This window comes from Eleutherodactylus coqui, chromosome 4 (assembly GCF_035609145.1).
Source record: "Eleutherodactylus coqui strain aEleCoq1 chromosome 4, aEleCoq1.hap1, whole genome shotgun sequence".
Lineage (NCBI taxonomy): Eukaryota > Metazoa > Chordata > Amphibia > Anura > Eleutherodactylidae > Eleutherodactylus > Eleutherodactylus coqui.
The window spans coordinates 302955555-302976527 of record NC_089840.1 but is presented as its reverse complement, the minus strand read 5'-3'; the positions used below and the strand labels follow the sequence as shown (position 1 = coordinate 302976527).

Sequence of the window (20973 nt, the reverse complement as noted above, 5' to 3'; positions counted from 1 at the left end):
GCAACTTTTTGAATTACACTTTGCGCATAATACAGTTTATATCCCCCAAATATGTAGGCAGTCAGACAATTGGCCACCACAGTGAATAAATAATTAAATACATAATTGATATAAATTCTATAGAATGTCATGAAATATTTCAAATATATATATATTTTAAATTGCATAAAATGAAGTCACATGGTGTGAAAAATAAATAATATTAGGTGTTAAGAAGAATCCATACAAAAACAATAAGCAGAAGAACCTCTTAAAGGATTGAAAGAGGCAGAAAGCACAAAATTATTTACAGAGATTGCTTATATGCGGATTACTATCCTGAGCCCCCCCCCCCCCCTCACTTATTATATCCCTATAACCGCTTCCCTCTTATTCTTCTCTTCATTCTCTTTTTCCTTTCCTGCAGTTATTGGAAGATACTACGATGCCGAGGACCCCAAACACAGCGCACTTATGTAGGAGTTCGCTTATGCAGGCTGCTACTCCTTTCATAAATTAAATAGCTCAACACTGCGCCAATGTCAGCAGGAGGAGATGTTTGTGCAGAACGATCTACCTTCTTATAAATCCTGCTTCTGGGTCCTGCGAGATCTACCTGTTACCTGTTACCTGTTACTTGTTACCTGTTACTTGTTACCTGTTACCTATTACTTGTTACCTGTTACTTGTTACCTGATACTTGTTACCTGTTACTTGATACTTGTTACCTGTTACCTATTACTTGTTACCTGTTACGTGTTACCTGTTACTTGTTACTTGTTACTTGTTACCTGTTACCTATTACTTGTTACCTGTTACGTGTTACCTGTTACTTGTTACCTATTACTTGTTACTTGTTACTTGTTACTTGTTACCTGTTACTTGTTACCTGTTACCTATTACTTGTTACCTATTACTTGTTACCTGTTACCTATTACTTGTTACCTCTTACTTGTTACTTGTTACCTGTTACCTATTACTTGTTACCTATTACCTATTACTTGTTACCTGTTACCTCTTACTTGTTACTTATTACCTATTACTTGTTATATGTTACCTATTACTTGTTACCTGTTACCTATTACTTGTTACCTACTACTTGTTACCTGTTACCTATTACTTGTTACCTCTTACTTGTTACTTGTTACCTGTTACTTGTTACCTGTTACCTATTACTTATTACATGTTACCTATTACTTGTTACCTATTACCTATTACTTGTTACCTGTTACCTATTACTTGTTACTTGTTACCTGTTACCTGTTACTTGTTACTTGTTACCTATAACTTGTTACCTATTACTTATTACTTGTTACCTATTACTTATTACTTGTTACCTGTTACTTGTTACTTGTTACCTATAACTTGTTACCTGTTACCTATTACTTATTACTTGTTACCTATTACTTATTACTTGTTAGCTATTACTTGTTATATGTTACCTATTACTTGTTACCTCTTACTTGTTACCTGTTACCTCTTACTTGTTACATGTTACCTGTTACCCGTTACCTGTCACTTATTACTTGTTACCTATTACTTGTTACATGTTACCTGTTACTTGTTATCTGTTGCGTATTACTTGTTACCTGTTATCTATTACTTATTACTTGTTATGTATTACCTATCTATTACTTGTTACCTGTTACTTGTTACTTGTTACCTGTTATTTGTTACCTGATACTTGTTACCTGTTACCTATTACTTGTTACCTGTTACGTGTTACCTGTTACTTGTTACCTATTACTTGTTACTTGTTACCTGTTACTTGTTACCTGTTACCTATTACTTGTTACCTGTTACCTATTACTTGTTATCTCTTACTTGTTATATGTTACCTATTGTTACCTGTTACCTCTTACTTGTTACTTGTTACCTGTTACTTGTTACCTGTTACCTATTACTTGTTACCTATTACTTGTTACCTATTTCCTATTACTTGTTACCTCTTACTTGTTACCTATTTCCTATTACTTGTTACCTGTTACCTCTTACTTGTTACTTATTACCTATTACTTGTTATATGTTACCTATTACTTGTTACCTGTTACCTATTACTTGTTACCTATTACTTGTTACCTGTTACCTATTACTTGTTACCTATTACTTGTTACCTATTTCCTATTACTTGTTACCTGTTACCTCTTACTTGTTACTTATTATCTATTACTTGTTATATGTTACCTATTACTTGTTACCTGTTACCTATTACTTGTTACTTGTTACCTGTTACCTGTTACTTGTTACTTGTTACCTATAACTTGTTACCTGTTACCTATTACTTATTACTTGTTACCTGTTACTTGTTACATGTTACCTGTTACCTATTACTTATTACTTGTTAGCTATTACTTGTTATATGTTACCTATTACTTGTTACCTGTTACCTCTTACTTGTTACCTGTTACCTCTTACTTGATACATGTTACCTGTTACCTGTTACCTGTCACTTATTACTTGTTACCTATTACTTGTTACATGTTACCTGTTACTTGTTATCTGTTACGTATTACTTGTTACCTGTTATCTATTACTTATTACTTGTTACGTATTACCTATCTATTACTTGTTACCTGTTACCTATTACTTGTTACCTGTTACTTATTACTTGTTACCTGTTACCCATTACTTATTACTTGTTACCTGTTACCCATTACTTATTACTTGTTATCTGTTACCTGTTACGTATTACTTACTACTTGTTAGCTGTTACCTATTACTTGCTACATGTTATCTGTTACTTGTTACCTTTTACCTGTTACTTATTACCTGTTACCTATTACTTGTTACTTGTTACCTGTTACCTATTACTTGCTACATGTTATCTGTTACTTGTTACCTTTTACCTGTTACTTATTACCTGTTACCTATTACTTGTTACATGTTACCTATTACCTGTTACCTCTTACCTTTTACTTATTACCTATTACTTGTTATATGTTACCTATTACTTGTTACCTGTTACATCTTACTTGTTACTTGTTAACTGTTACCTATTACTTGTTACCTGTTACCTATTACTTATTACTTGTTACCTATTACTTGTTATATGTTACCTATTACTTGTTACCTGTTACCTCTTACTTGTTACTTGTTACCTGTTGCATGTCACATGTTAATTGTTACCTGTTACTTGTTACCTATAACTTATTACTTGTTACCTGTTACCTATTACTTGCTACATGTTACCTATTACTTGTTACCTGTTACCTCTTACTTGTTACTTGTTAACTGTTACTTGTTACCTGTTGCTTATTACTTGTTACCTATTATTTGTTACATGTTACCTGTTACGTATTACTTGTTACCTGTTACCTATTACTTATTACTTGTTACCTGTTACCTATTACTTGCTACATGTTACCTATTACTTGTTACCTGTTACCTGTTACTTGTTACTTGTTACCTGTTACTTATTACTTGTTACCTATTACTTATTACTTGTTACCTTTTACCTGTTATGTATAACTTACTACTTCTTACCTGTTACCTATTACCTGTTACCTCTTACCTATTACTTGTTACCTGTTACCTATTACCTGTTACTTGTTTCCTGTCCCTTGTTACCTGTTACTTGCTACCTGTTACCTATTACTTAATACATGTTACCTATTACCTGTTACCTGTTACCTCTCACCTATTACTTGTTACATGTTACCTATTACTTGTTACATGTAACCTATTACTTGTTACCTGTTACCTATTACCTGTTACTTGTTTTCTGTCACTTGTTACCTGTTACTTGTTACCTGTTACCTATTACTTATTACATGTTACCTATTACCTGTTACCTCTTACCTATTACTTGTTACCTCTTACCTCTTACCTATTACCTGTTACTTGTTACCTATTACTTGTTACCTATTACCTGTTACTTGTTACCTATTACTTGTTACTTGTTACCTGTTACCTATCACTTATTACATGTTACCTATTACCTGTTACCTGTTACCTATTACTTGTTACATGTTACCTATTACCTGTTACTTGTTTCCTGTCACTTGTTACCTGTTACTTGTTACCTGTTACCTATTACTTATTACTTGTTACCTGTTACCTCTTACCTATTACTTCTTACATGTTACCTATTACTTGTTACCTGTTACTTGTTACCCGTTACCTATTACTTGTTACCTATTACCTATTACTTGTTACTTATTACCTATTACCTATTACTTGTTATATGTTACCTATTACTTGTTACCTGTTACCTCTTACTTGTTACTTATTACCTATTACCTATTACTTGTTACCTGTTACCTATTACTTGTTACTTGTTACCTGTTACCTGTTACTTGTTACTTGTTACCTATAACTTATTACTTGTTACCTGTTACCTGTTACTTGTTATATGTTACCTATTACTTGTTACCTGTTACCTATTACTTGTTACCTACTACTTGTTACCTGTTACCTATTACTTGTTACCTCTTACTTGTTACTTGTTACCTGTTACTTGTTACCTATTACTTATTACATGTTACCTATTACTTGTTACCTATTACCTATTACTTGTTACCTGTTACCTATTACTTGTTACTTGTTACCTGTTACCTGTTACTTGTTACTTGTTACCTATAACTTGTTACCTATTACTTATTACTTGTTACCTATTACTTATTACTTGTTACCTGTTACCTGTTACTTGTTACTTGTTACCTATAACTTGTTACCTGTTACCTATTACTTATTACTTGTTACCTATTACTTATTACTTGTTAGCTATTACTTGTTATATGTTACCTATTACTTGTTACCTCTTACTTGTTACCTGTTACCTCTTACTTGTTACATGTTACCTGTTACCTGTTACCTGTCACTTATTACTTGTTACCTATTACTTGTTACATGTTACCTGTTACTTGTTATCTGTTGCGTATTACTTGTTACCTGTTATCTATTACTTATTACTTGTTATGTATTACCTATCTATTACTTGTTACCTGTTACTTGTTACTTGTTACCTGTTATTTGTTACCTGATACTTGTTACCTGTTACCTATTACTTGTTACCTGTTACGTGTTACCTGTTACTTGTTACCTATTACTTGTTACTTGTTACCTGTTACTTGTTACCTGTTACCTATTACTTGTTACCTGTTACCTATTACTTGTTATCTCTTACTTGTTATATGTTACCTATTGTTACCTGTTACCTCTTACTTGTTACTTGTTACCTGTTACTTGTTACCTGTTACCTATTACTTGTTACCTATTACTTGTTACCTATTTCCTATTACTTGTTACCTGTTACCTCTTACTTGTTACTTATTACCTATTACTTGTTATATGTTACCTATTACTTGTTACCTGTTACCTATTACTTGTTACCTATTACTTGTTACCTGTTACCTATTACTTGTTACCTATTACTTGTTACCTATTTCCTATTACTTGTTACCTGTTACCTCTTACTTGTTACTTATTATCTATTACTTGTTATATGTTACCTATTACTTGTTACCTGTTACCTATTACTTGTTACTTGTTACCTGTTACCTGTTACTTGTTACTTGTTACCTATAACTTGTTACCTGTTACCTATTACTTATTACTTGTTACCTGTTACTTGTTACATGTTACCTGTTACCTATTACTTATTACTTGTTAGCTATTACTTGTTATATGTTACCTATTACTTGTTACCTGTTACCTCTTACTTGTTACCTGTTACCTCTTACTTGATACATGTTACCTGTTACCTGTTACCTGTCACTTATTACTTGTTACCTATTACTTGTTACATGTTACCTGTTACTTGTTATCTGTTACGTATTACTTGTTACCTGTTATCTATTACTTATTACTTGTTACGTATTACCTATCTATTACTTGTTACCTGTTACCTATTACTTGTTACTTGTTACCTGTTACTTATTACTTGTTACCTGTTACCCATTACTTATTACTTGTTACCTGTTACCCATTACTTATTACTTGTTATCTGTTACCTGTTACGTATTACTTACTACTTGTTAGCTGTTACCTATTACTTGCTACATGTTATCTGTTACTTGTTACCTTTTACCTGTTACTTATTACCTGTTACCTATTACTTGTTACTTGTTACCTGTTACCTATTACTTGCTACATGTTATCTGTTACTTGTTACCTTTTACCTGTTACTTATTACCTGTTACCTATTACTTGTTACATGTTACCTATTACCTGTTACCTCTTACCTTTTACTTATTACCTATTACTTGTTATATGTTACCTATTACTTGTTACCTGTTACATCTTACTTGTTACTTGTTAACTGTTACCTATTACTTGTTACCTGTTACCTATTACTTATTACTTGTTACCTATTACTTGTTATATGTTACCTATTACTTGTTACCTGTTACCTCTTACTTGTTACTTGTTACCTGTTGCATGTCACATGTTAATTGTTACCTGTTACTTGTTACCTATAACTTATTACTTGTTACCTGTTACCTATTACTTGCTACATGTTACCTATTACTTGTTACCTGTTACCTCTTACTTGTTACTTGTTAACTGTTACTTGTTACCTGTTGCTTATTACTTGTTACCTATTATTTGTTACATGTTACCTGTTACGTATTACTTGTTACCTGTTACCTATTACTTATTACTTGTTACCTGTTACCTGTTACCTATTACTTGCTACATGTTACCTATTACTTGTTACCTGTTACCTGTTACTTGTTACTTGTTACCTTTTACTTATTACTTGTTACCTATTACTTATTACTTGTTACCTATTACTTATTACTTGTTACTTGTTACCTATTACTTATTACTTGTTACCTATTACTTATTACTTGTTACCTGTTACCTATTACTTGCTACATGTTACCTATTACTTGTTACCTGTTACCTGTTACTTGTTACTTGTTACCTTTTACTTATTACTTGTTACCTATTACTTATTACTTGTTACCTTTTACCTGTTATGTATAACTTACTACTTCTTACCTGTTACCTATTACCTGTTACCTCTTACCTATTACTTGTTACCTGTTACCTATTACCTGTTACTTGTTTCCTGTCCCTTGTTACCTGTTACTTGCTACCTGTTACCTATTACTTAATACATGTTACCTATTACCTGTTACCTGTTACCTCTCACCTATTACTTGTTACATGTTACCTATTACTTGTTACATGTAACCTATTACTTGTTACCTGTTACCTATTACCTGTTACTTGTTTTCTGTCACTTGTTACCTGTTACTTGTTACCTGTTACCTATTACTTATTACATGTTACCTATTACCTGTTACCTCTTACCTATTACTTGTTACCTCTTACCTCTTACCTATTACCTGTTACTTGTTACCTATTACTTGTTACCTATTACCTGTTACTTGTTACCTATTACTTGTTACTTGTTACCTGTTACCTATCACTTATTACATGTTACCTATTACCTGTTACCTGTTACCTATTACTTGTTACATGTTACCTATTACCTGTTACTTGTTTCCTGTCACTTGTTACCTGTTACTTGTTACCTGTTACCTATTACTTATTACTTGTTACCTGTTACCTCTTACCTATTACTTCTTACATGTTACCTATTACTTGTTACCTGTTACTTGTTACCCGTTACCTATTACTTGTTACCTATTACCTATTACTTGTTACTTATTACCTATTACCTATTACTTGTTATATGTTACCTATTACTTGTTACCTGTTACCTCTTACTTGTTACTTATTACCTATTACCTATTACTTGTTACCTGTTACCTATTACTTGTTACTTGTTACCTGTTACCTGTTACTTGTTACTTGTTACCTATAACTTATTACTTGTTACCTGTTACCTGTTACTTGTTACATGTTACCTGTTACCTATTACTTATTACTTGTTAGCTATTACTTGTTATTTGTTACCTATTACTTGTTACCTGTTACCTCTTACTTGTTACATGTTACCTGTTACCTGTCACTTATTACTTGTTACCTATTACTTGTTACATGTTACCTGTTACTTGTTATCTGTTACGTATTACTTGTTACCTGTTATCTATTACTTATTACTTGTTACGTATTACCTATCTATTACTTGTTACCTGTTACCTATTACTTGTTACCTGTTACTTGTTACCTGTTACTTATTACTTGTTATCTGTTACCTGTTACGTATTACTTACTACTTGTTAGCAGTTACTTGTTACCTTTTACCTGTTACTTATTACCTGTTACCTATTACTTGTTACTTGTTACCTGTTACCTATTACTTGTTACATGTTACCTATTACTTACTACTTGTTAGCAGTTACTTGTTACCTTTTACCTGTTACTTATTACCTGTTACCTCTTACCATTTACTTATTACCTGTTACCTATTACTTGTTATATGTTACCTATTACTTGTTACCTGTTACCTCTTACTTGTTACTTGTTAACTGTTACCTATTACTTGTTACCTGTTACCTATTACTTATTACTTGTTACCTATTACTTGTTATATGTTACCTATTACTTGTTACCTGTTACCTCTTACTTGTTACTTGTTACCTGTTGCATGTCACATGTTAATTGTTACCTGTTACTTGTTACCTATAACTTATTACTTGTTACCTATTACTTGTTATATGTTACCTATTACTTGTTACCTGTTACCTCTTACTTGTTATTTGTTAACTGTTACTTGTTACCTGTTGCTTATTACTTGTTACCTATTATTTGTTACATGTTACCTGTTACGTATTACTTGTTACCTGTTACCTATTACTTATTACTTGTTACCTGTTACCTATTACTTGCTACATGTTACCTATTACTTGTTACCTGTTACTTGTTACTTGTTACCTGTTACTTGTTACTTGTTACCTGTTACTTATTACTTGTTACCTATTACTTATTACTTGTTACCTATTACCTGTTATGTATAACTTACTACTTCTTACCTGTTACCTATTACCTGTTACCTCTTACCTATTACTTGTTACCTGTTACCTATTACCTGTTACTTGTTTCCAGTCCCTTGTTACCTGTTACTTGTTACCTGTTACCTATTACTTAATACATGTTACCTATTACCTGTTACCTATTACCTATTACTTGTTACCTGTTACCTCTCACCTATTACTTGTTACTTGTTACCTATTACTTGTTACATGTAACCTATTACTTGTTACCTGTTACCTCTTACTTGTTACTTGTTAACTGTTACCTATTACTTGTTACATGTTACCTGTTACCTATTACTTATTACTTGTTACCTATTACTTGTTATATGTTACCTATTACTTGTTATTTGTTACCTCTTACTTGTTACTTGTTAACTTATTACTTGTTACCTGTTACCTCTTACTTGTTACTTGTTAACTGTTACCTATTACTTGTTACCTATTACCTGTTACTTGTTTTCTGTCACTTGTTACCTGTTACCTATTACTTATTACATGTTACCTATTACCTGTTACCTCTTACCTATTACTTGTTACCTATTACCTCTTACCTATTACCTGTTACATGTTATTTATTAATTGTTACCTGTTACCTATTACCTGTTACTTGTTACCTATTACTTGTTACTTGTTACGTGTTACCTGTTACTTGTTACCTATTACTTGTTACTTGTTACCTGTTACTTGTTACCTGTTACCTATTACCTGTTACTTGTTACCTATTACTTGTTACTTGTTACCTATTACTTTTTACATGTTACCTATTACCTGTTACCTCTTACCTATAACTTGTTACCTGTTACCTCTTACCTATTACTTGTTACATGTTACCTATTACCTGTTACTTGTTTCCTGTCACTTGTTGCCTGTTACTTGTTACCTGTTACCTATTACTTATTACATGTTACCTATTACCTGTTACCTCTTACCTATTACTTGTTACCTGTTACCTCTTACCTATTACTTGTTACATGTTACCTATTACTTGCTGCCTGTTACCTATTACCTGTTACCTCTTACCTATTACTTGTTACATGTTACCTATTACTTGCTGCCTGTTACCTATTACCTGTTACTTGTTACCTATTACCTGTTACCTCTTACCTATTACTTGTTACATGTTACCTATTACTTGCTGCCTGTTACCTATTACCTGTTACTTGTTACCTATTACCTGTTACCTCTTACCTATTACTTATTACATGTTACCTATTACCTGTTACCTCTTACCTATTACTTGTTACCTGTTACCTCTTACCTATTACTTGTTACATGTTACCTATTACTTGCTGCCTGTTACCTATTACCTGTTACTTGTTACCTATTACCTGTTACCTCTTACCTATTACTTGTTACATGTTACCTATTACCTGTTACGTGTTTCCTGTCACTTGTTGCCTATTACTTATTACTTGTTACCTATTACTTGTTACTTGTTACCTGTTACCTATTACCTGTTACTTGTTACCTATTACCTGTTACCTCTTACCTATTACTTGTTACATGTTACCTCTTACCTATTACTTGTTACATGTTACCTATTACTTTTTACATGTTACCTATTACCTGTTACCTATTACTTGTTACATGTTACCTATTACCTGTTACCTATTACTTGTTACATGTTACCTATTACCTGTTACTTGTTTCCTGTCACTTGTTGCCTATTACTTATTACTTGATACTTTGTTCAGATTTTTTTATATGCAAAAATTAATAAAAAACGATTAAACATAAACCCCCCCCCCTCTCCCCCGCACTCCTGCACTCCCGCTGATTCATTACAAGAAGACAAAACTAATTATTTTATCTAGTAGAAATTCCGTATGGGATGATGTGATGCTGTAACAGCGGGACTCGGCACGGCCAGACGCTCCGCACAGACGTGGAAGTAGATATTACGTACCGGTACATTGTATCTACTTGTATGGGGGATGATGTGATGTGCGCAGAGCAGAGAACACCGCCCCACACACCGCATCAGCTGCTGCGGGGAGAGTAGAAGTGCGCAGAGCAGAGAACACCGCCGCACATCCTGCATCAGCTACTACAGATAGGGGAGATGTGACGCAGATGTTGCAATGTATATAAGCTGAGGCGATGAGCGCAGAGCAGAGAACACCGCAGCACACACCTCATCAGCCGCTGAGGGGAGAGTTGATGTGCGCAGAGCAGAGAACACCGCTGCACACACCTTATCAGCCACAGAGACCAGCATTACCTGCAGGAAAGAGCAATGCTAAGTGAATAGAGGCGGAGCTGGCCGGGGATCATTCCCCCCGCCTTCATTCCCATTAAACACTGCTTACACGGGCTGATCCGTCATTCAGCTTTATGCATGCATTTACCACTGAGCGATAATTGTACAGATCCCCGCTGGATGAGAATCTGGAAGTATTATTGTACCTTGATGCCACCATGAAGTAGGGGTGCAGAGAACAGTGACAGCCCGGTGACACCCCCTGAAGCTGATTGGCTGAAGAGGTGGCACCCCTGCAGATCCTGGAAGTCCACTATGATGATCCCCTCGCGGCTGCTGCTGTAAGTCTCCCCGGCCGGTAACTTTCCTCCCCGCAGCAGTTGTGTGTTCCCCTGCTGCTGATGGTGGTAATTGCCATCTCCCTAATACCATGTTTCCTTGAGTGTCCCGCTGTAGTGTCTCGCCTCCTGCCCCACTGTCAGTGTCCCGCTGTAGTGTCTCAGCTCCTGCCCCGCTGTCAGTATCCTGCTGTAGTGTCTCACTTCCTGCCCCACTGTCAGTGTTCCGCTGTAGTGTCTCACCTTCTGCCCTGCTGTCAGTATCCCGCTGTAGTGTCTCACCTTCTGCTCTGCTGTCAGTATCCCGCTGTAGTGTCTCACCTCCTGCCCTGCTGTCAGTATCCCGCTGTAGTGTCCCACCTCCTGCTCCGCTGTCAGTATCCCGCTGTAGTGTCTCACCTCCTGCCCTGCTGTCAGTGTCCCGCTGTAGTGTCTCACCTCCTGCCCCGCTGTCAGTATCCCGCTGTAGTGTCTCACCTCCTGCCCCGCTGTCAGTATCCCGCTGTAGTGTCTCACCTCCTGCTTGGCTGTCAGTATCCCGCTGTAGTGTCTCACCTTCTGCCCTGCTGTCAGTATCCTGCTGTAGTGTCTCACCTTCTGCCCTGCTGTCAGTATCCCGCTGTAGTGTCTCATCTCCTTCCCCGCTGTCAGTATCCCGCTGTAGTGTCTCACCTCCTGCTCCGCTGTCAGTATCCCGCTGTAGTGTCTCACCTCCTGCCCCACTGTCAGTGTCCCGCTGTAGTGTCTCACCTCCTGCCCCGCTGTCAGTATCCCGCTGTAGTGTCTCACCTTCTGCCCTGCTGTCAGTATCCCGCTGTAGTGTCTCATCTCCTTCCCCGCTGTCAGTATCCCGCTGTAGTGTCTCATCTCCTGCCCCGCTGTCAGTATCCCGCTGTAGTGTCTCACCTCCTGCCCTGCTGTCGGTATCCCGCTGTAGTGTCTCACCTTCTGCCCCGCTGTCAGTATCCCGCTGTAGTGTCTCACCTCCTGCTCCGCTGTCAGTATCCCGCTGTAGTGTCTCACCTCCTGCCCTGCTGTCAGTATCCTGATGTAGTGTCTCACCTCCTGCCCTGCTGTCAGCATCCCGCTGTAGTGTCTCACCTCCTGCCCCGCTGTCAGTATCCCGCTGTAGTGTCTCACCTTCTGCCCTGCTGTCAGTATCCTGCTGTAGTGTCTCATCTCCTTCCCCGCTGTCAGTATCCCGCTGTAGTGTCTCATCTCCTGCCCCGCTGTCAGTATCCCGCTGTAGTGTCTCACCTTCTGCCCTGCTGTCAGTATCCCGCTGTAGTGTCTCACCTTCTGCTCTGCTGTCAGTATCCCGCTGTAGTGTCTCACCTCCTGCCCCGCTGTCAGTATCCCGCTGTAGTGTCTCACCTCCTGCTTGGCTGTCAGTATCCCGCTGTAGTGTCTCACCTTCTGCCCTGCTGTCAGTGTCCCGCTGTAGTGTCTCACCTTCTGCCCTGCTGTCAGTATCCCGCTGTAGTGTCTCACCTCCTGCCCCACTGTCAGTGTCCCGCTGTAGTGTCTCATCTCCTGCCCCGCTGTCAGTATCCCCCTGTAGTGTCTCACCTCCTTCCCCGCTGTCAGTATCCCGCTGTAGTGTCTCATCTCCTTCCCCGCTGTCAGTATCCCGCTGTAGTGTCTCATCTCCTGCCCCGCTGTCAGTATCCCGCTGTAGTGTCTCACCTCCTGCCCCGCTGTCAGTATCCCCCTGTAGTGTCTCACCTCCTTCCCCGCTGTCAGTATCCCGCTGTAGTGTCTCATCTCCTTCCCCGCTGTCAGTATCCCGCTGTAGTGTCTCATCTCCTTCCCCGCTGTCAGTATCCCGCTGTAGTGTCTCATCTCCTGCCCCGCTGTCAGTATCCCGCTGTAGTGTCTCATCTCCTGCCCCGCTGTCCGGCAGCTGCAGTCTCTGGAACAGTAGTCTGTCACCTGCTGCCTAGCTCTTGGCCTCTCGCACCTGCAGTCCCCTTTAGCAGACGCGCTGTGACTCTCCACGCCAGCTGCAGTCTGTAACCTCCTGCCCCCCTGCGGGGGAGAGGGCAGGGGCCAGATCGGGCGCTACGCACATGTAAGCGCTGCTGAGAGGGGCCTGCGGTGGCCCGGACAATGTATGTTTTGTTTTTTAGCTGTGAATGTTACATGTTACAGCTAACATCTTCCAGGACCTTGCCGAATCGACCCAATCGGGAGTTAGGGGTGAGAGAGGGGCATTCCTCCTGTCAAACCCCTAGCTTCCGGAGGCGTCAATGTACACTAATACCGAATCTAGATGTATATATCTGAAAACAGTGAGCTCCCTCTAGTAGTGGCTGTATATATCTGTGTTTAGTGAACTCCCTCTAGTGGTGGTTGTATATATCTGTATGTTGTGAGCTCCCCCTAGTGGTGGCTGTATATATCTGTGTTTAGTGAACTCCCTCTAGTGGTGGTTGTATATATCTGTATGTACTGATCTTCCCCTAGTGGTGGCTGTATATATCTGTATGTAGTGAGCTCCCTCTAGTGGTGGTTGTATATATCTGTATGTAGTAAGCTCCCCCTAGTGGTGGCTGTATATATCTGTATGTAGTGAACTCCCTCTAGTGGTGGCTGTATATATCTGTATGCAGTGAGCTCCCCCTAGTGGTGGATGTATACATCTGTATGTAGTGAGCTCCCCCTAGTGTTGGCTGTATATATCTGTATGCAGTGAGCTCCCTCTAGTTGTAGCTGTATATATCTGTATACAGTGAGCTCCCCCTAGTGGTGGCTGTATATATCTGTGTTTAGTGAACTCCCTCTAGTGGCGGTTGTATATATCTGTATGTTGTGAGCTCCCCCTAGTGGTGGCTGTATATATCTGTGTTAATGAGCTCCCTCTAGTGGTGGTTGTATATATCTGTATGCAGTGAGCTCCCTCTAGTGGTGGCTGTATATATCTGTATGCAGTGAGCTCCCTCTAGTTGTGGCTGTATATATCTGTATACAGTGAGCTCCCCCTAGTGGTGGCTGTATATATCTTTGTTTATTGAACTCCCTCTAGTGGCGGTTGTATATATCTGTATGTTGTGAGCTCCCCCTAGTGGTGGCTGTATATATCTGTGTTAATGAGCTCCCTCTAGTGGTGGCTGTATATATCTGTATGCAGTGAGCTCCCTCTAGTTGTGGCTGTATATATCTGTATGCAGTGAGCTCCCTCTAGTTGTGGCTGTATATATCTGTATACAGTGAGCTCCCCCTAGTGGTGGCTGTATATATCTGTATGTAGTGAGCTCCCCCTAGTGGTGGCTGTATATATCTGTATGTAGTAAGCTCCCCCTAGTGGTGGCTGTATATATCTGTATACAGGGAGCTCCCCCCTAGTGGTGGCTGTATATATCTGTATGCAGTGAGCTCCCTCTAGTTGTGTCTGTATATATCTGTATACAGTGAGCTCCCCCTAGTGGTGGCTGTATATATCTGTATATAGTGAGCTCCCCCTAGTGGTGGCTGTATATATCTGTATGTAGTGAGCTCCCCCTAGTGGTGGCTGTATATATCTGTATGTAGTGAGCTCCCCCTAGTGGTGACTGTATATATCAGTATGTAGTGAGCTCCCCCTACTGGTGGCTGTATATATCTGTATGTAGTGAGCTCTCCCTAGTGGTGGCTGTGTATATCTGTATGTAGTGAGCTCCCCCTAGTGGTGGCTGTATATATCTGTATGTAGTGAGCTCCCCCTACTGGTGGCTGTATATATCTGTATATAGTGAGCTCCCCCTAGTGGTGGCTGTATATATCTGTATGTAGTGAGCTCCCTCTAGTGGCTGTATATATCTGTATACAGTGAGCTCCCCCTAGTGGTGGCTGTATATATCTGTATGTAGTGAGCTCCCCCTAGCGGTGGCTGTATATATCTGTATACAGTGAGCTCCCCCTAGTGGTGGCTGTATATATCTGTATACAGTGAGCTCCCCCTAGTGGTGGCTGTATATATCTGTATACAGGGAGCTCCCCCTGGTGACTGATCTTGTCATTAAACATTATGTCATTTTAATCACTGCACAATTTTGGACCTAAATTAATTAAATATAAACCGCGCAAATGATCAAACTACACGCTGAACGCGCTGACTGCAGCATTAATTAATAAATCTCTGATGATCTCACATGTATGCACCGCCACAGCTGGAGTACAGTACAACATATGTTCTAATACTACATGCAGCAGAGCTGAGGATGTCATTTGGCACAACCCAGTGATATGACAGGTTTACATAGGACTGCTGGTGAACCTACACGAACCCCACTGAAAACATCACTGCGCTGCATAAAACCTTCAGCCCCAAAGTGAGTCCTGACAATTCAACTCTGCTAGATCTACAGCAAGACAGTCCAATGTGAGCGCTGCACCCGGCATTCTGCTGGGAGTTGTAGTTCCCCAACAGCTGTTGATCGGCTAGTCTGTGGCACAGGCGGTTATGGGTCCTGGTGGGGCGCCCGCTCCCCCATGCTATATATGGCACTCACCAGTGTGTGCTGGTATGTGAGGGTTCTGGTAGGCACATCAACCACAGGCATAACCAGAGACAATCAGGAGGGCGCAGCGGGCAGTGGGCACAAGCTCTTATGCTGCGGAGATCTGCCCCCTCCTGATTCTTCACCCTCTACAGACCTCTCATTAAGTGCCTGAAGAAGGGGGTCGGACATTGGTAGTCTAGGGAAACATCCGGTTGTCACACAAGATGTCACCTGCTGCTTGACCTGTTATTTGAGACATCCGTCTTGTCACATGGACGCCCAGGAATAACCATGTGCTAATATGCCTTATACCCCTTCTTCTGTGGAGAGCCGTCATATCTCCGGGATGGATGTAGCAGAGCTGACTTTGTCATTCAACACCTTGGATCTACATCAGTTGTGCATGATGATAACTTGGAGATGATGTAATCCTGACCATGCTGCACACTGAGCTCTGCTACATCTGTCCATCTACTGAGAACTGACCAGCATGCGTCACACAGGCCTGTTCCTGCTTGTTCAGGGTCATGTAGCTTGCAATAATCTGAAGCACCAACAGGGTGTTGGAAAACTTCCTGGCCCAGGTGTAACAAGGGCGCTGTAAAACCGAAACAGCGATGACCCTCCATTGTTGGAAGCATGTTGCATTTGCTGTTTTTACAAGTACCCTTGTACTAAACTCTATATACTGTGGGTCACTAGCGACCTCCGGTGGTTGCAACGTTACATTACTGTTCAGTTATTGGTTGGTCAAGTCACATGGTCAGGGGGAAGTTCCTGTAGCAAGAGGGGTCTTCTGGGGCTTCGGCCCGTGTGAGGGGGAGAGAGAAGCTGCCAAAATGAAAGAAAATGGCGATAGCTTGCAAAAAATCCCAATAAATAGAGTGTTGTAAGTAATAGGGAGCAGCGAGTGACCAGAAAACCAGAGACCAGAGATGCGAGCTACAGGAAGTTAATCTGCATTAACATTTTGGAAGTGGCAACATGGAGGGAGCGGAGCCATGTGGTGGAGGTGGTACATATGCTATGTGTTTACAGACTGACCAGAGGAAAAGCCAAACTCCACCGGCCAGAAATGTAAGCTTGTGTCTCTACTGGAGGAAAAGATGCCCAGTCTTCAGGAGAGAATAGATACATTGTAACTCATTAAGGAAGGCGGGGATTTACTGAGAGAGCAGAAGAAAATCTTCAGAATGTAAAAGGAGAAGAAATGTCCAGAGTACCTGCAGAAGCCGAGGAATGGAAGCATGTGACCCAAAGAAGCCGGAGGATCAGGAGTCAGCAAGCACCCATACTGCTCGGGAAACGGTACCAGGTTCTTACGCAGGGGGAGCGGGTACTGGTTCATGAGGCGAAAGAGAAAGGGGTACAGCCAGAAATGACTCTACCCACAAAGAGCAGAGCAGAAAGAGGTACAGCAAGAAATGACTCTACCCACAAAGAGCAGAGGAGAGGAGAGAGAGGTACAGCAAGAAATGACTCTACCCACAAAGAACAGAGCAGAGGAGAAAGAGGTACAGCGAGAAATGACTCTACCCACAAAGAGGAGAGGAGAAAAAGCTACAGCAAGAAATGACTCTACCCATAAAGAGCAGAGCAAAGGAGAAAGAGGTCCAGCAAGAAATGACTCTACCTACAAAGCGCAGAGGAGAAAAAGGTACAGCAAGAAATGACTCTACCCATACAGAACAGAGGAGAGGAGAAAGAGGTACAGCTAGAAATGAGTCTACCCACAAAGAGCAGAGGAGAAAGAGGTACAGCAAGAAATGACTCTACCCACAAAGAGCAGAGCAGAGGAGAAAGAGGTCCAGCAAGGAATGACTCTACCAACAAAGAACAGATGAGAGGAGAAAGAGGTCCAGCAAGAAATCACTCTACCAACAAAGAACAGAGGAGAGGAGAAAGAGGTCCAGCAAGAAATCACTCTACCAACAAAGAGCAGAGGAGAAAAAGGTCCAGCAAGAAATGACTCTACCAACAAAGAGAAGAGGAGAAAGAGGTCCAGCAAGAAATGACTCTACCCACAAAGAGCAGAGGAGAAAGAGGTACAGCAAGAAATGACTCTACCCACAAAGAGCAGAGGAGAAAGAGGTACAGCAAGAAATGACTCTACCGACAAAGAGCAGAAGAGAAAGAGGTACAGCAAGAAATGACTGTACCCACAAAGAACAGAGGAGAAAGAGGTACAGCATGAAATGACTCTACCCACAAAGAACAGAGGAGAAAGAGGGACGGCAAGAAATGACTGTACCCACAAAGAACAGAACAGAGGAGAAAGAGGTACAGCAAGAAATGACTCTACCCACAAAGAGGAGAAGAGAAAGAGGTACAGAAATAAATGACTCTACCCACAAAGAGCAGAGGAGAAAGAGGTACAGCAAGAAATGACTCTACCCACAAAGAACAGGGGAGAAAGAGGTACAGCAAGAAATGGCTCTACCGACAAAGAGCAGAGGAGAGGAGAAAGAGGTAGAGCAAGAAATGACTCTACCCACAAAGAGCATAGGAGAAAGAGGTCCAGCAAGAAATGACTCTACCCACAAAGAGCAGAGGAGAAAGAGGTCCAGCAAGAAATGACTCTACCCACAAAGAACAGAGGAGAAAGAGGTACAGCAAGAAATGACTCTACCCACAAAGAGCAGAGGAGAAAAAGGTCCAGTAAGAAATGACTCTACCCACAAAGAGCAGAGGAGAAAAAGGTCCAGTAAGAAATGACTCTACCCACAAAGAGCAGAGGAGAGGAGAATGAGGTACAGCAAGAAATGACTCTACCCACAAAGGACAGAGGAGAAAGAGGTACAGCAAGAAATGACTCTACCCACAGAGAACAGAGGAGAAAGAGGTACAGCAAGAAATGACTCTACCCACAAAGAGGAGAGGAGAAAGAGGTCCAGCAAGAAATGACTCTACCCACAAAGAATAGAGGAGAAAGAGGTACAGCAAGAAATGACTCTACCCACAAAGAGCAGAGGAGAAAGAGGTCCAGCAAGAAATGACTCTACCCACAAAGAGCAGAGGAGAAAGAGGTCCAGCAAGAAATGACTCTACCCACAAAGAACAGAGAAAAGGAGAAAGAGGTACAGCAAGAAATGACTCTACCCACAAAGAACAGAGCAGAAGAGAAAGAGGTAAAGCAAGAAATGACTCTACCCACAAAGAACAGAGGAGAAGGAGAAAGAAGTGCAGCAAGAAATGATTCTACCCACAAACAATAGAACAAAGGAGAAAGAGGTACAGCAAGAAATGACTCTACCCACAAAGAACAGAGGAGAAAGAGGTCCAGCAAGAAATGACTCTACCCAAAAAGAGCAGAGGAGAGGAGCAAGAGGTACAGCAAGAAATGACTCTACCCACAAAGAACAGAGGAGAAAGACGTCCAGCAAGAAATGACTCTACCCACAAAGAGCAGAGCAGAGGAGAAAGAGGTACAGCAAGTAATGACTCTACCCACAAAGAACATTGGAAAAAGAGGTACAGCAAGAAATGACTCTACCCACAAAGAGCAGAGGAGAAAGAGGTGCAGCAAGAAATGACTCTACCAACAAAGAACAGAGCAGAGGAGAAAGAGGTACAGCAAGAAATGACTCTACCCACAAAGAGCAGAGGAGAAAGACGTCCAGAAAGAAATGACTTTACCCACGAAGAGCAGAGCAGGGGAGAAAGAGGTACAGAAAGAAATGACTCTACCCACAAAGAGCAGAGCGGAAAGAGGTACAGCAAGAAATGACTCTACCCACAAAGAGGAGAGGAGAAAGAGATACAGAAATAAATGACTCTACCCACAAAGAGCAGAGGAGAAAGAAGTGCAGCAAGAAATGATTCTACCCACAAACAACAGAACAAAGGAGAAAGAGGTACAGCAAGAAATGACTCTACCCACAAAGAACAGAGGAGAAAGAGGTACAGCAAGAAATGACTCTACCCACAAAGAACAGAGGAGAAAGAGGTACAGCAAGAAATGACTCTACCCACAAAGAGCAGAGGAGAAAGAGGTCCAGCAAGAAATGACTCTACCCACAAAGAGCAGAGGAGAAAGAGGTGCAGCAAGAAATGACTCTACCCACAAAGAACAGAGCAGAGGAGAAAGAGGTACAGCAAGAAATGACTCTACCCACAAAGAGCAGAGGAGAAAGAGGTACAGCAAGAAATGACTCTACCCACAAAGAACAGAGCAGAGGAGAAAGAGGTACAGCAAGAAATGACTCTACCCACAAAGAACAGAGGAGAAAGAGCTTCAGCAAGAAATGACTCTACCCACAAAGAGCAGAGGAGAAAGAGGTACAGCAAGAAATGACTCTACCCACAAAGAACAGAGGAGAAAGACGTCCAGCAAGAAATGACTCTACCCACAAAGAGCAGAGGAGAAAGAGGTACAGCAAGAAATGACTCTACCCACAAAGAACAGAGGAGAAAGAGGTACAGCAAGAAATGACTCTACCCACAAAGAGCAGAAAAGAAAGAGGTACAGCAAGAAATGATTCTACCCACAAAGGACAGAGGAGAAAGAGGTACAGCAAAAAATGACTCTACCCACGAAGAACAAAGGAGAAAGAGGTACAGCAAGAAATGACTCTACCCACAAAGAGCAGAGGAGAATGAGGTCCAGCAAGAAATGACTCTACCCACAAAGAGCAGAGGAGAAAGAGGTACAGCAAGAAATGACTCTACCCACAAAGAGCAGAGGAGAAAGAGGTACAGCAAGAAATGACTCTACCCACAAAGAACAGAGCAGAGGAGAAAGAGGTACAGCAAGAAATGACTCTACCCACAAAGAACAGAGGAGAAAGAGGTACAGCAAGAAATGACTCTACCCACAAAGAGCAGAAAAGAAAGAGGTACAGCAAGAAATGATTCTACCCACAAAGGACAGAGGAGAAAGAGGTACAGCAAAAAATGACTCTACCCACGAAGAACAAAGGAGAAAGAGGTCCAGCAAGAAATGACTCTACCCACAAAGAGCAGAGGAGAAAGAGGTACAGCAAGAAATGACTCTACCCACAAAGAGCAGAGGAGAAAGAGGTACAGCAAGAAATGACTCTACCCACAAAGAACAGAGGAGAAAGACGTCCAGCAAGAAATGACTC

At 40.4% G+C, this 20973-nt stretch overlaps 1 protein-coding gene across 1 annotated transcript in view; it reads right to left on the bottom strand.

Annotated features, from left to right (window-relative positions):
• CLCN1 (chloride voltage-gated channel 1) overlaps positions 1–15951 on the bottom strand; it is a 306841-nt gene extending 290890 nt beyond the window's left edge. The window contains exon 1 of the mRNA XM_066601497.1: positions 15899–15951. Coding sequence (XP_066457594.1) covers positions 15899–15949 — 51 coding nt within the window. The 5' untranslated portion in view covers positions 15950–15951. The remainder of the gene's footprint in view (positions 1–15898) is intronic.
• Between the last annotated feature and the right edge of the window lie 5022 nt (positions 15952–20973).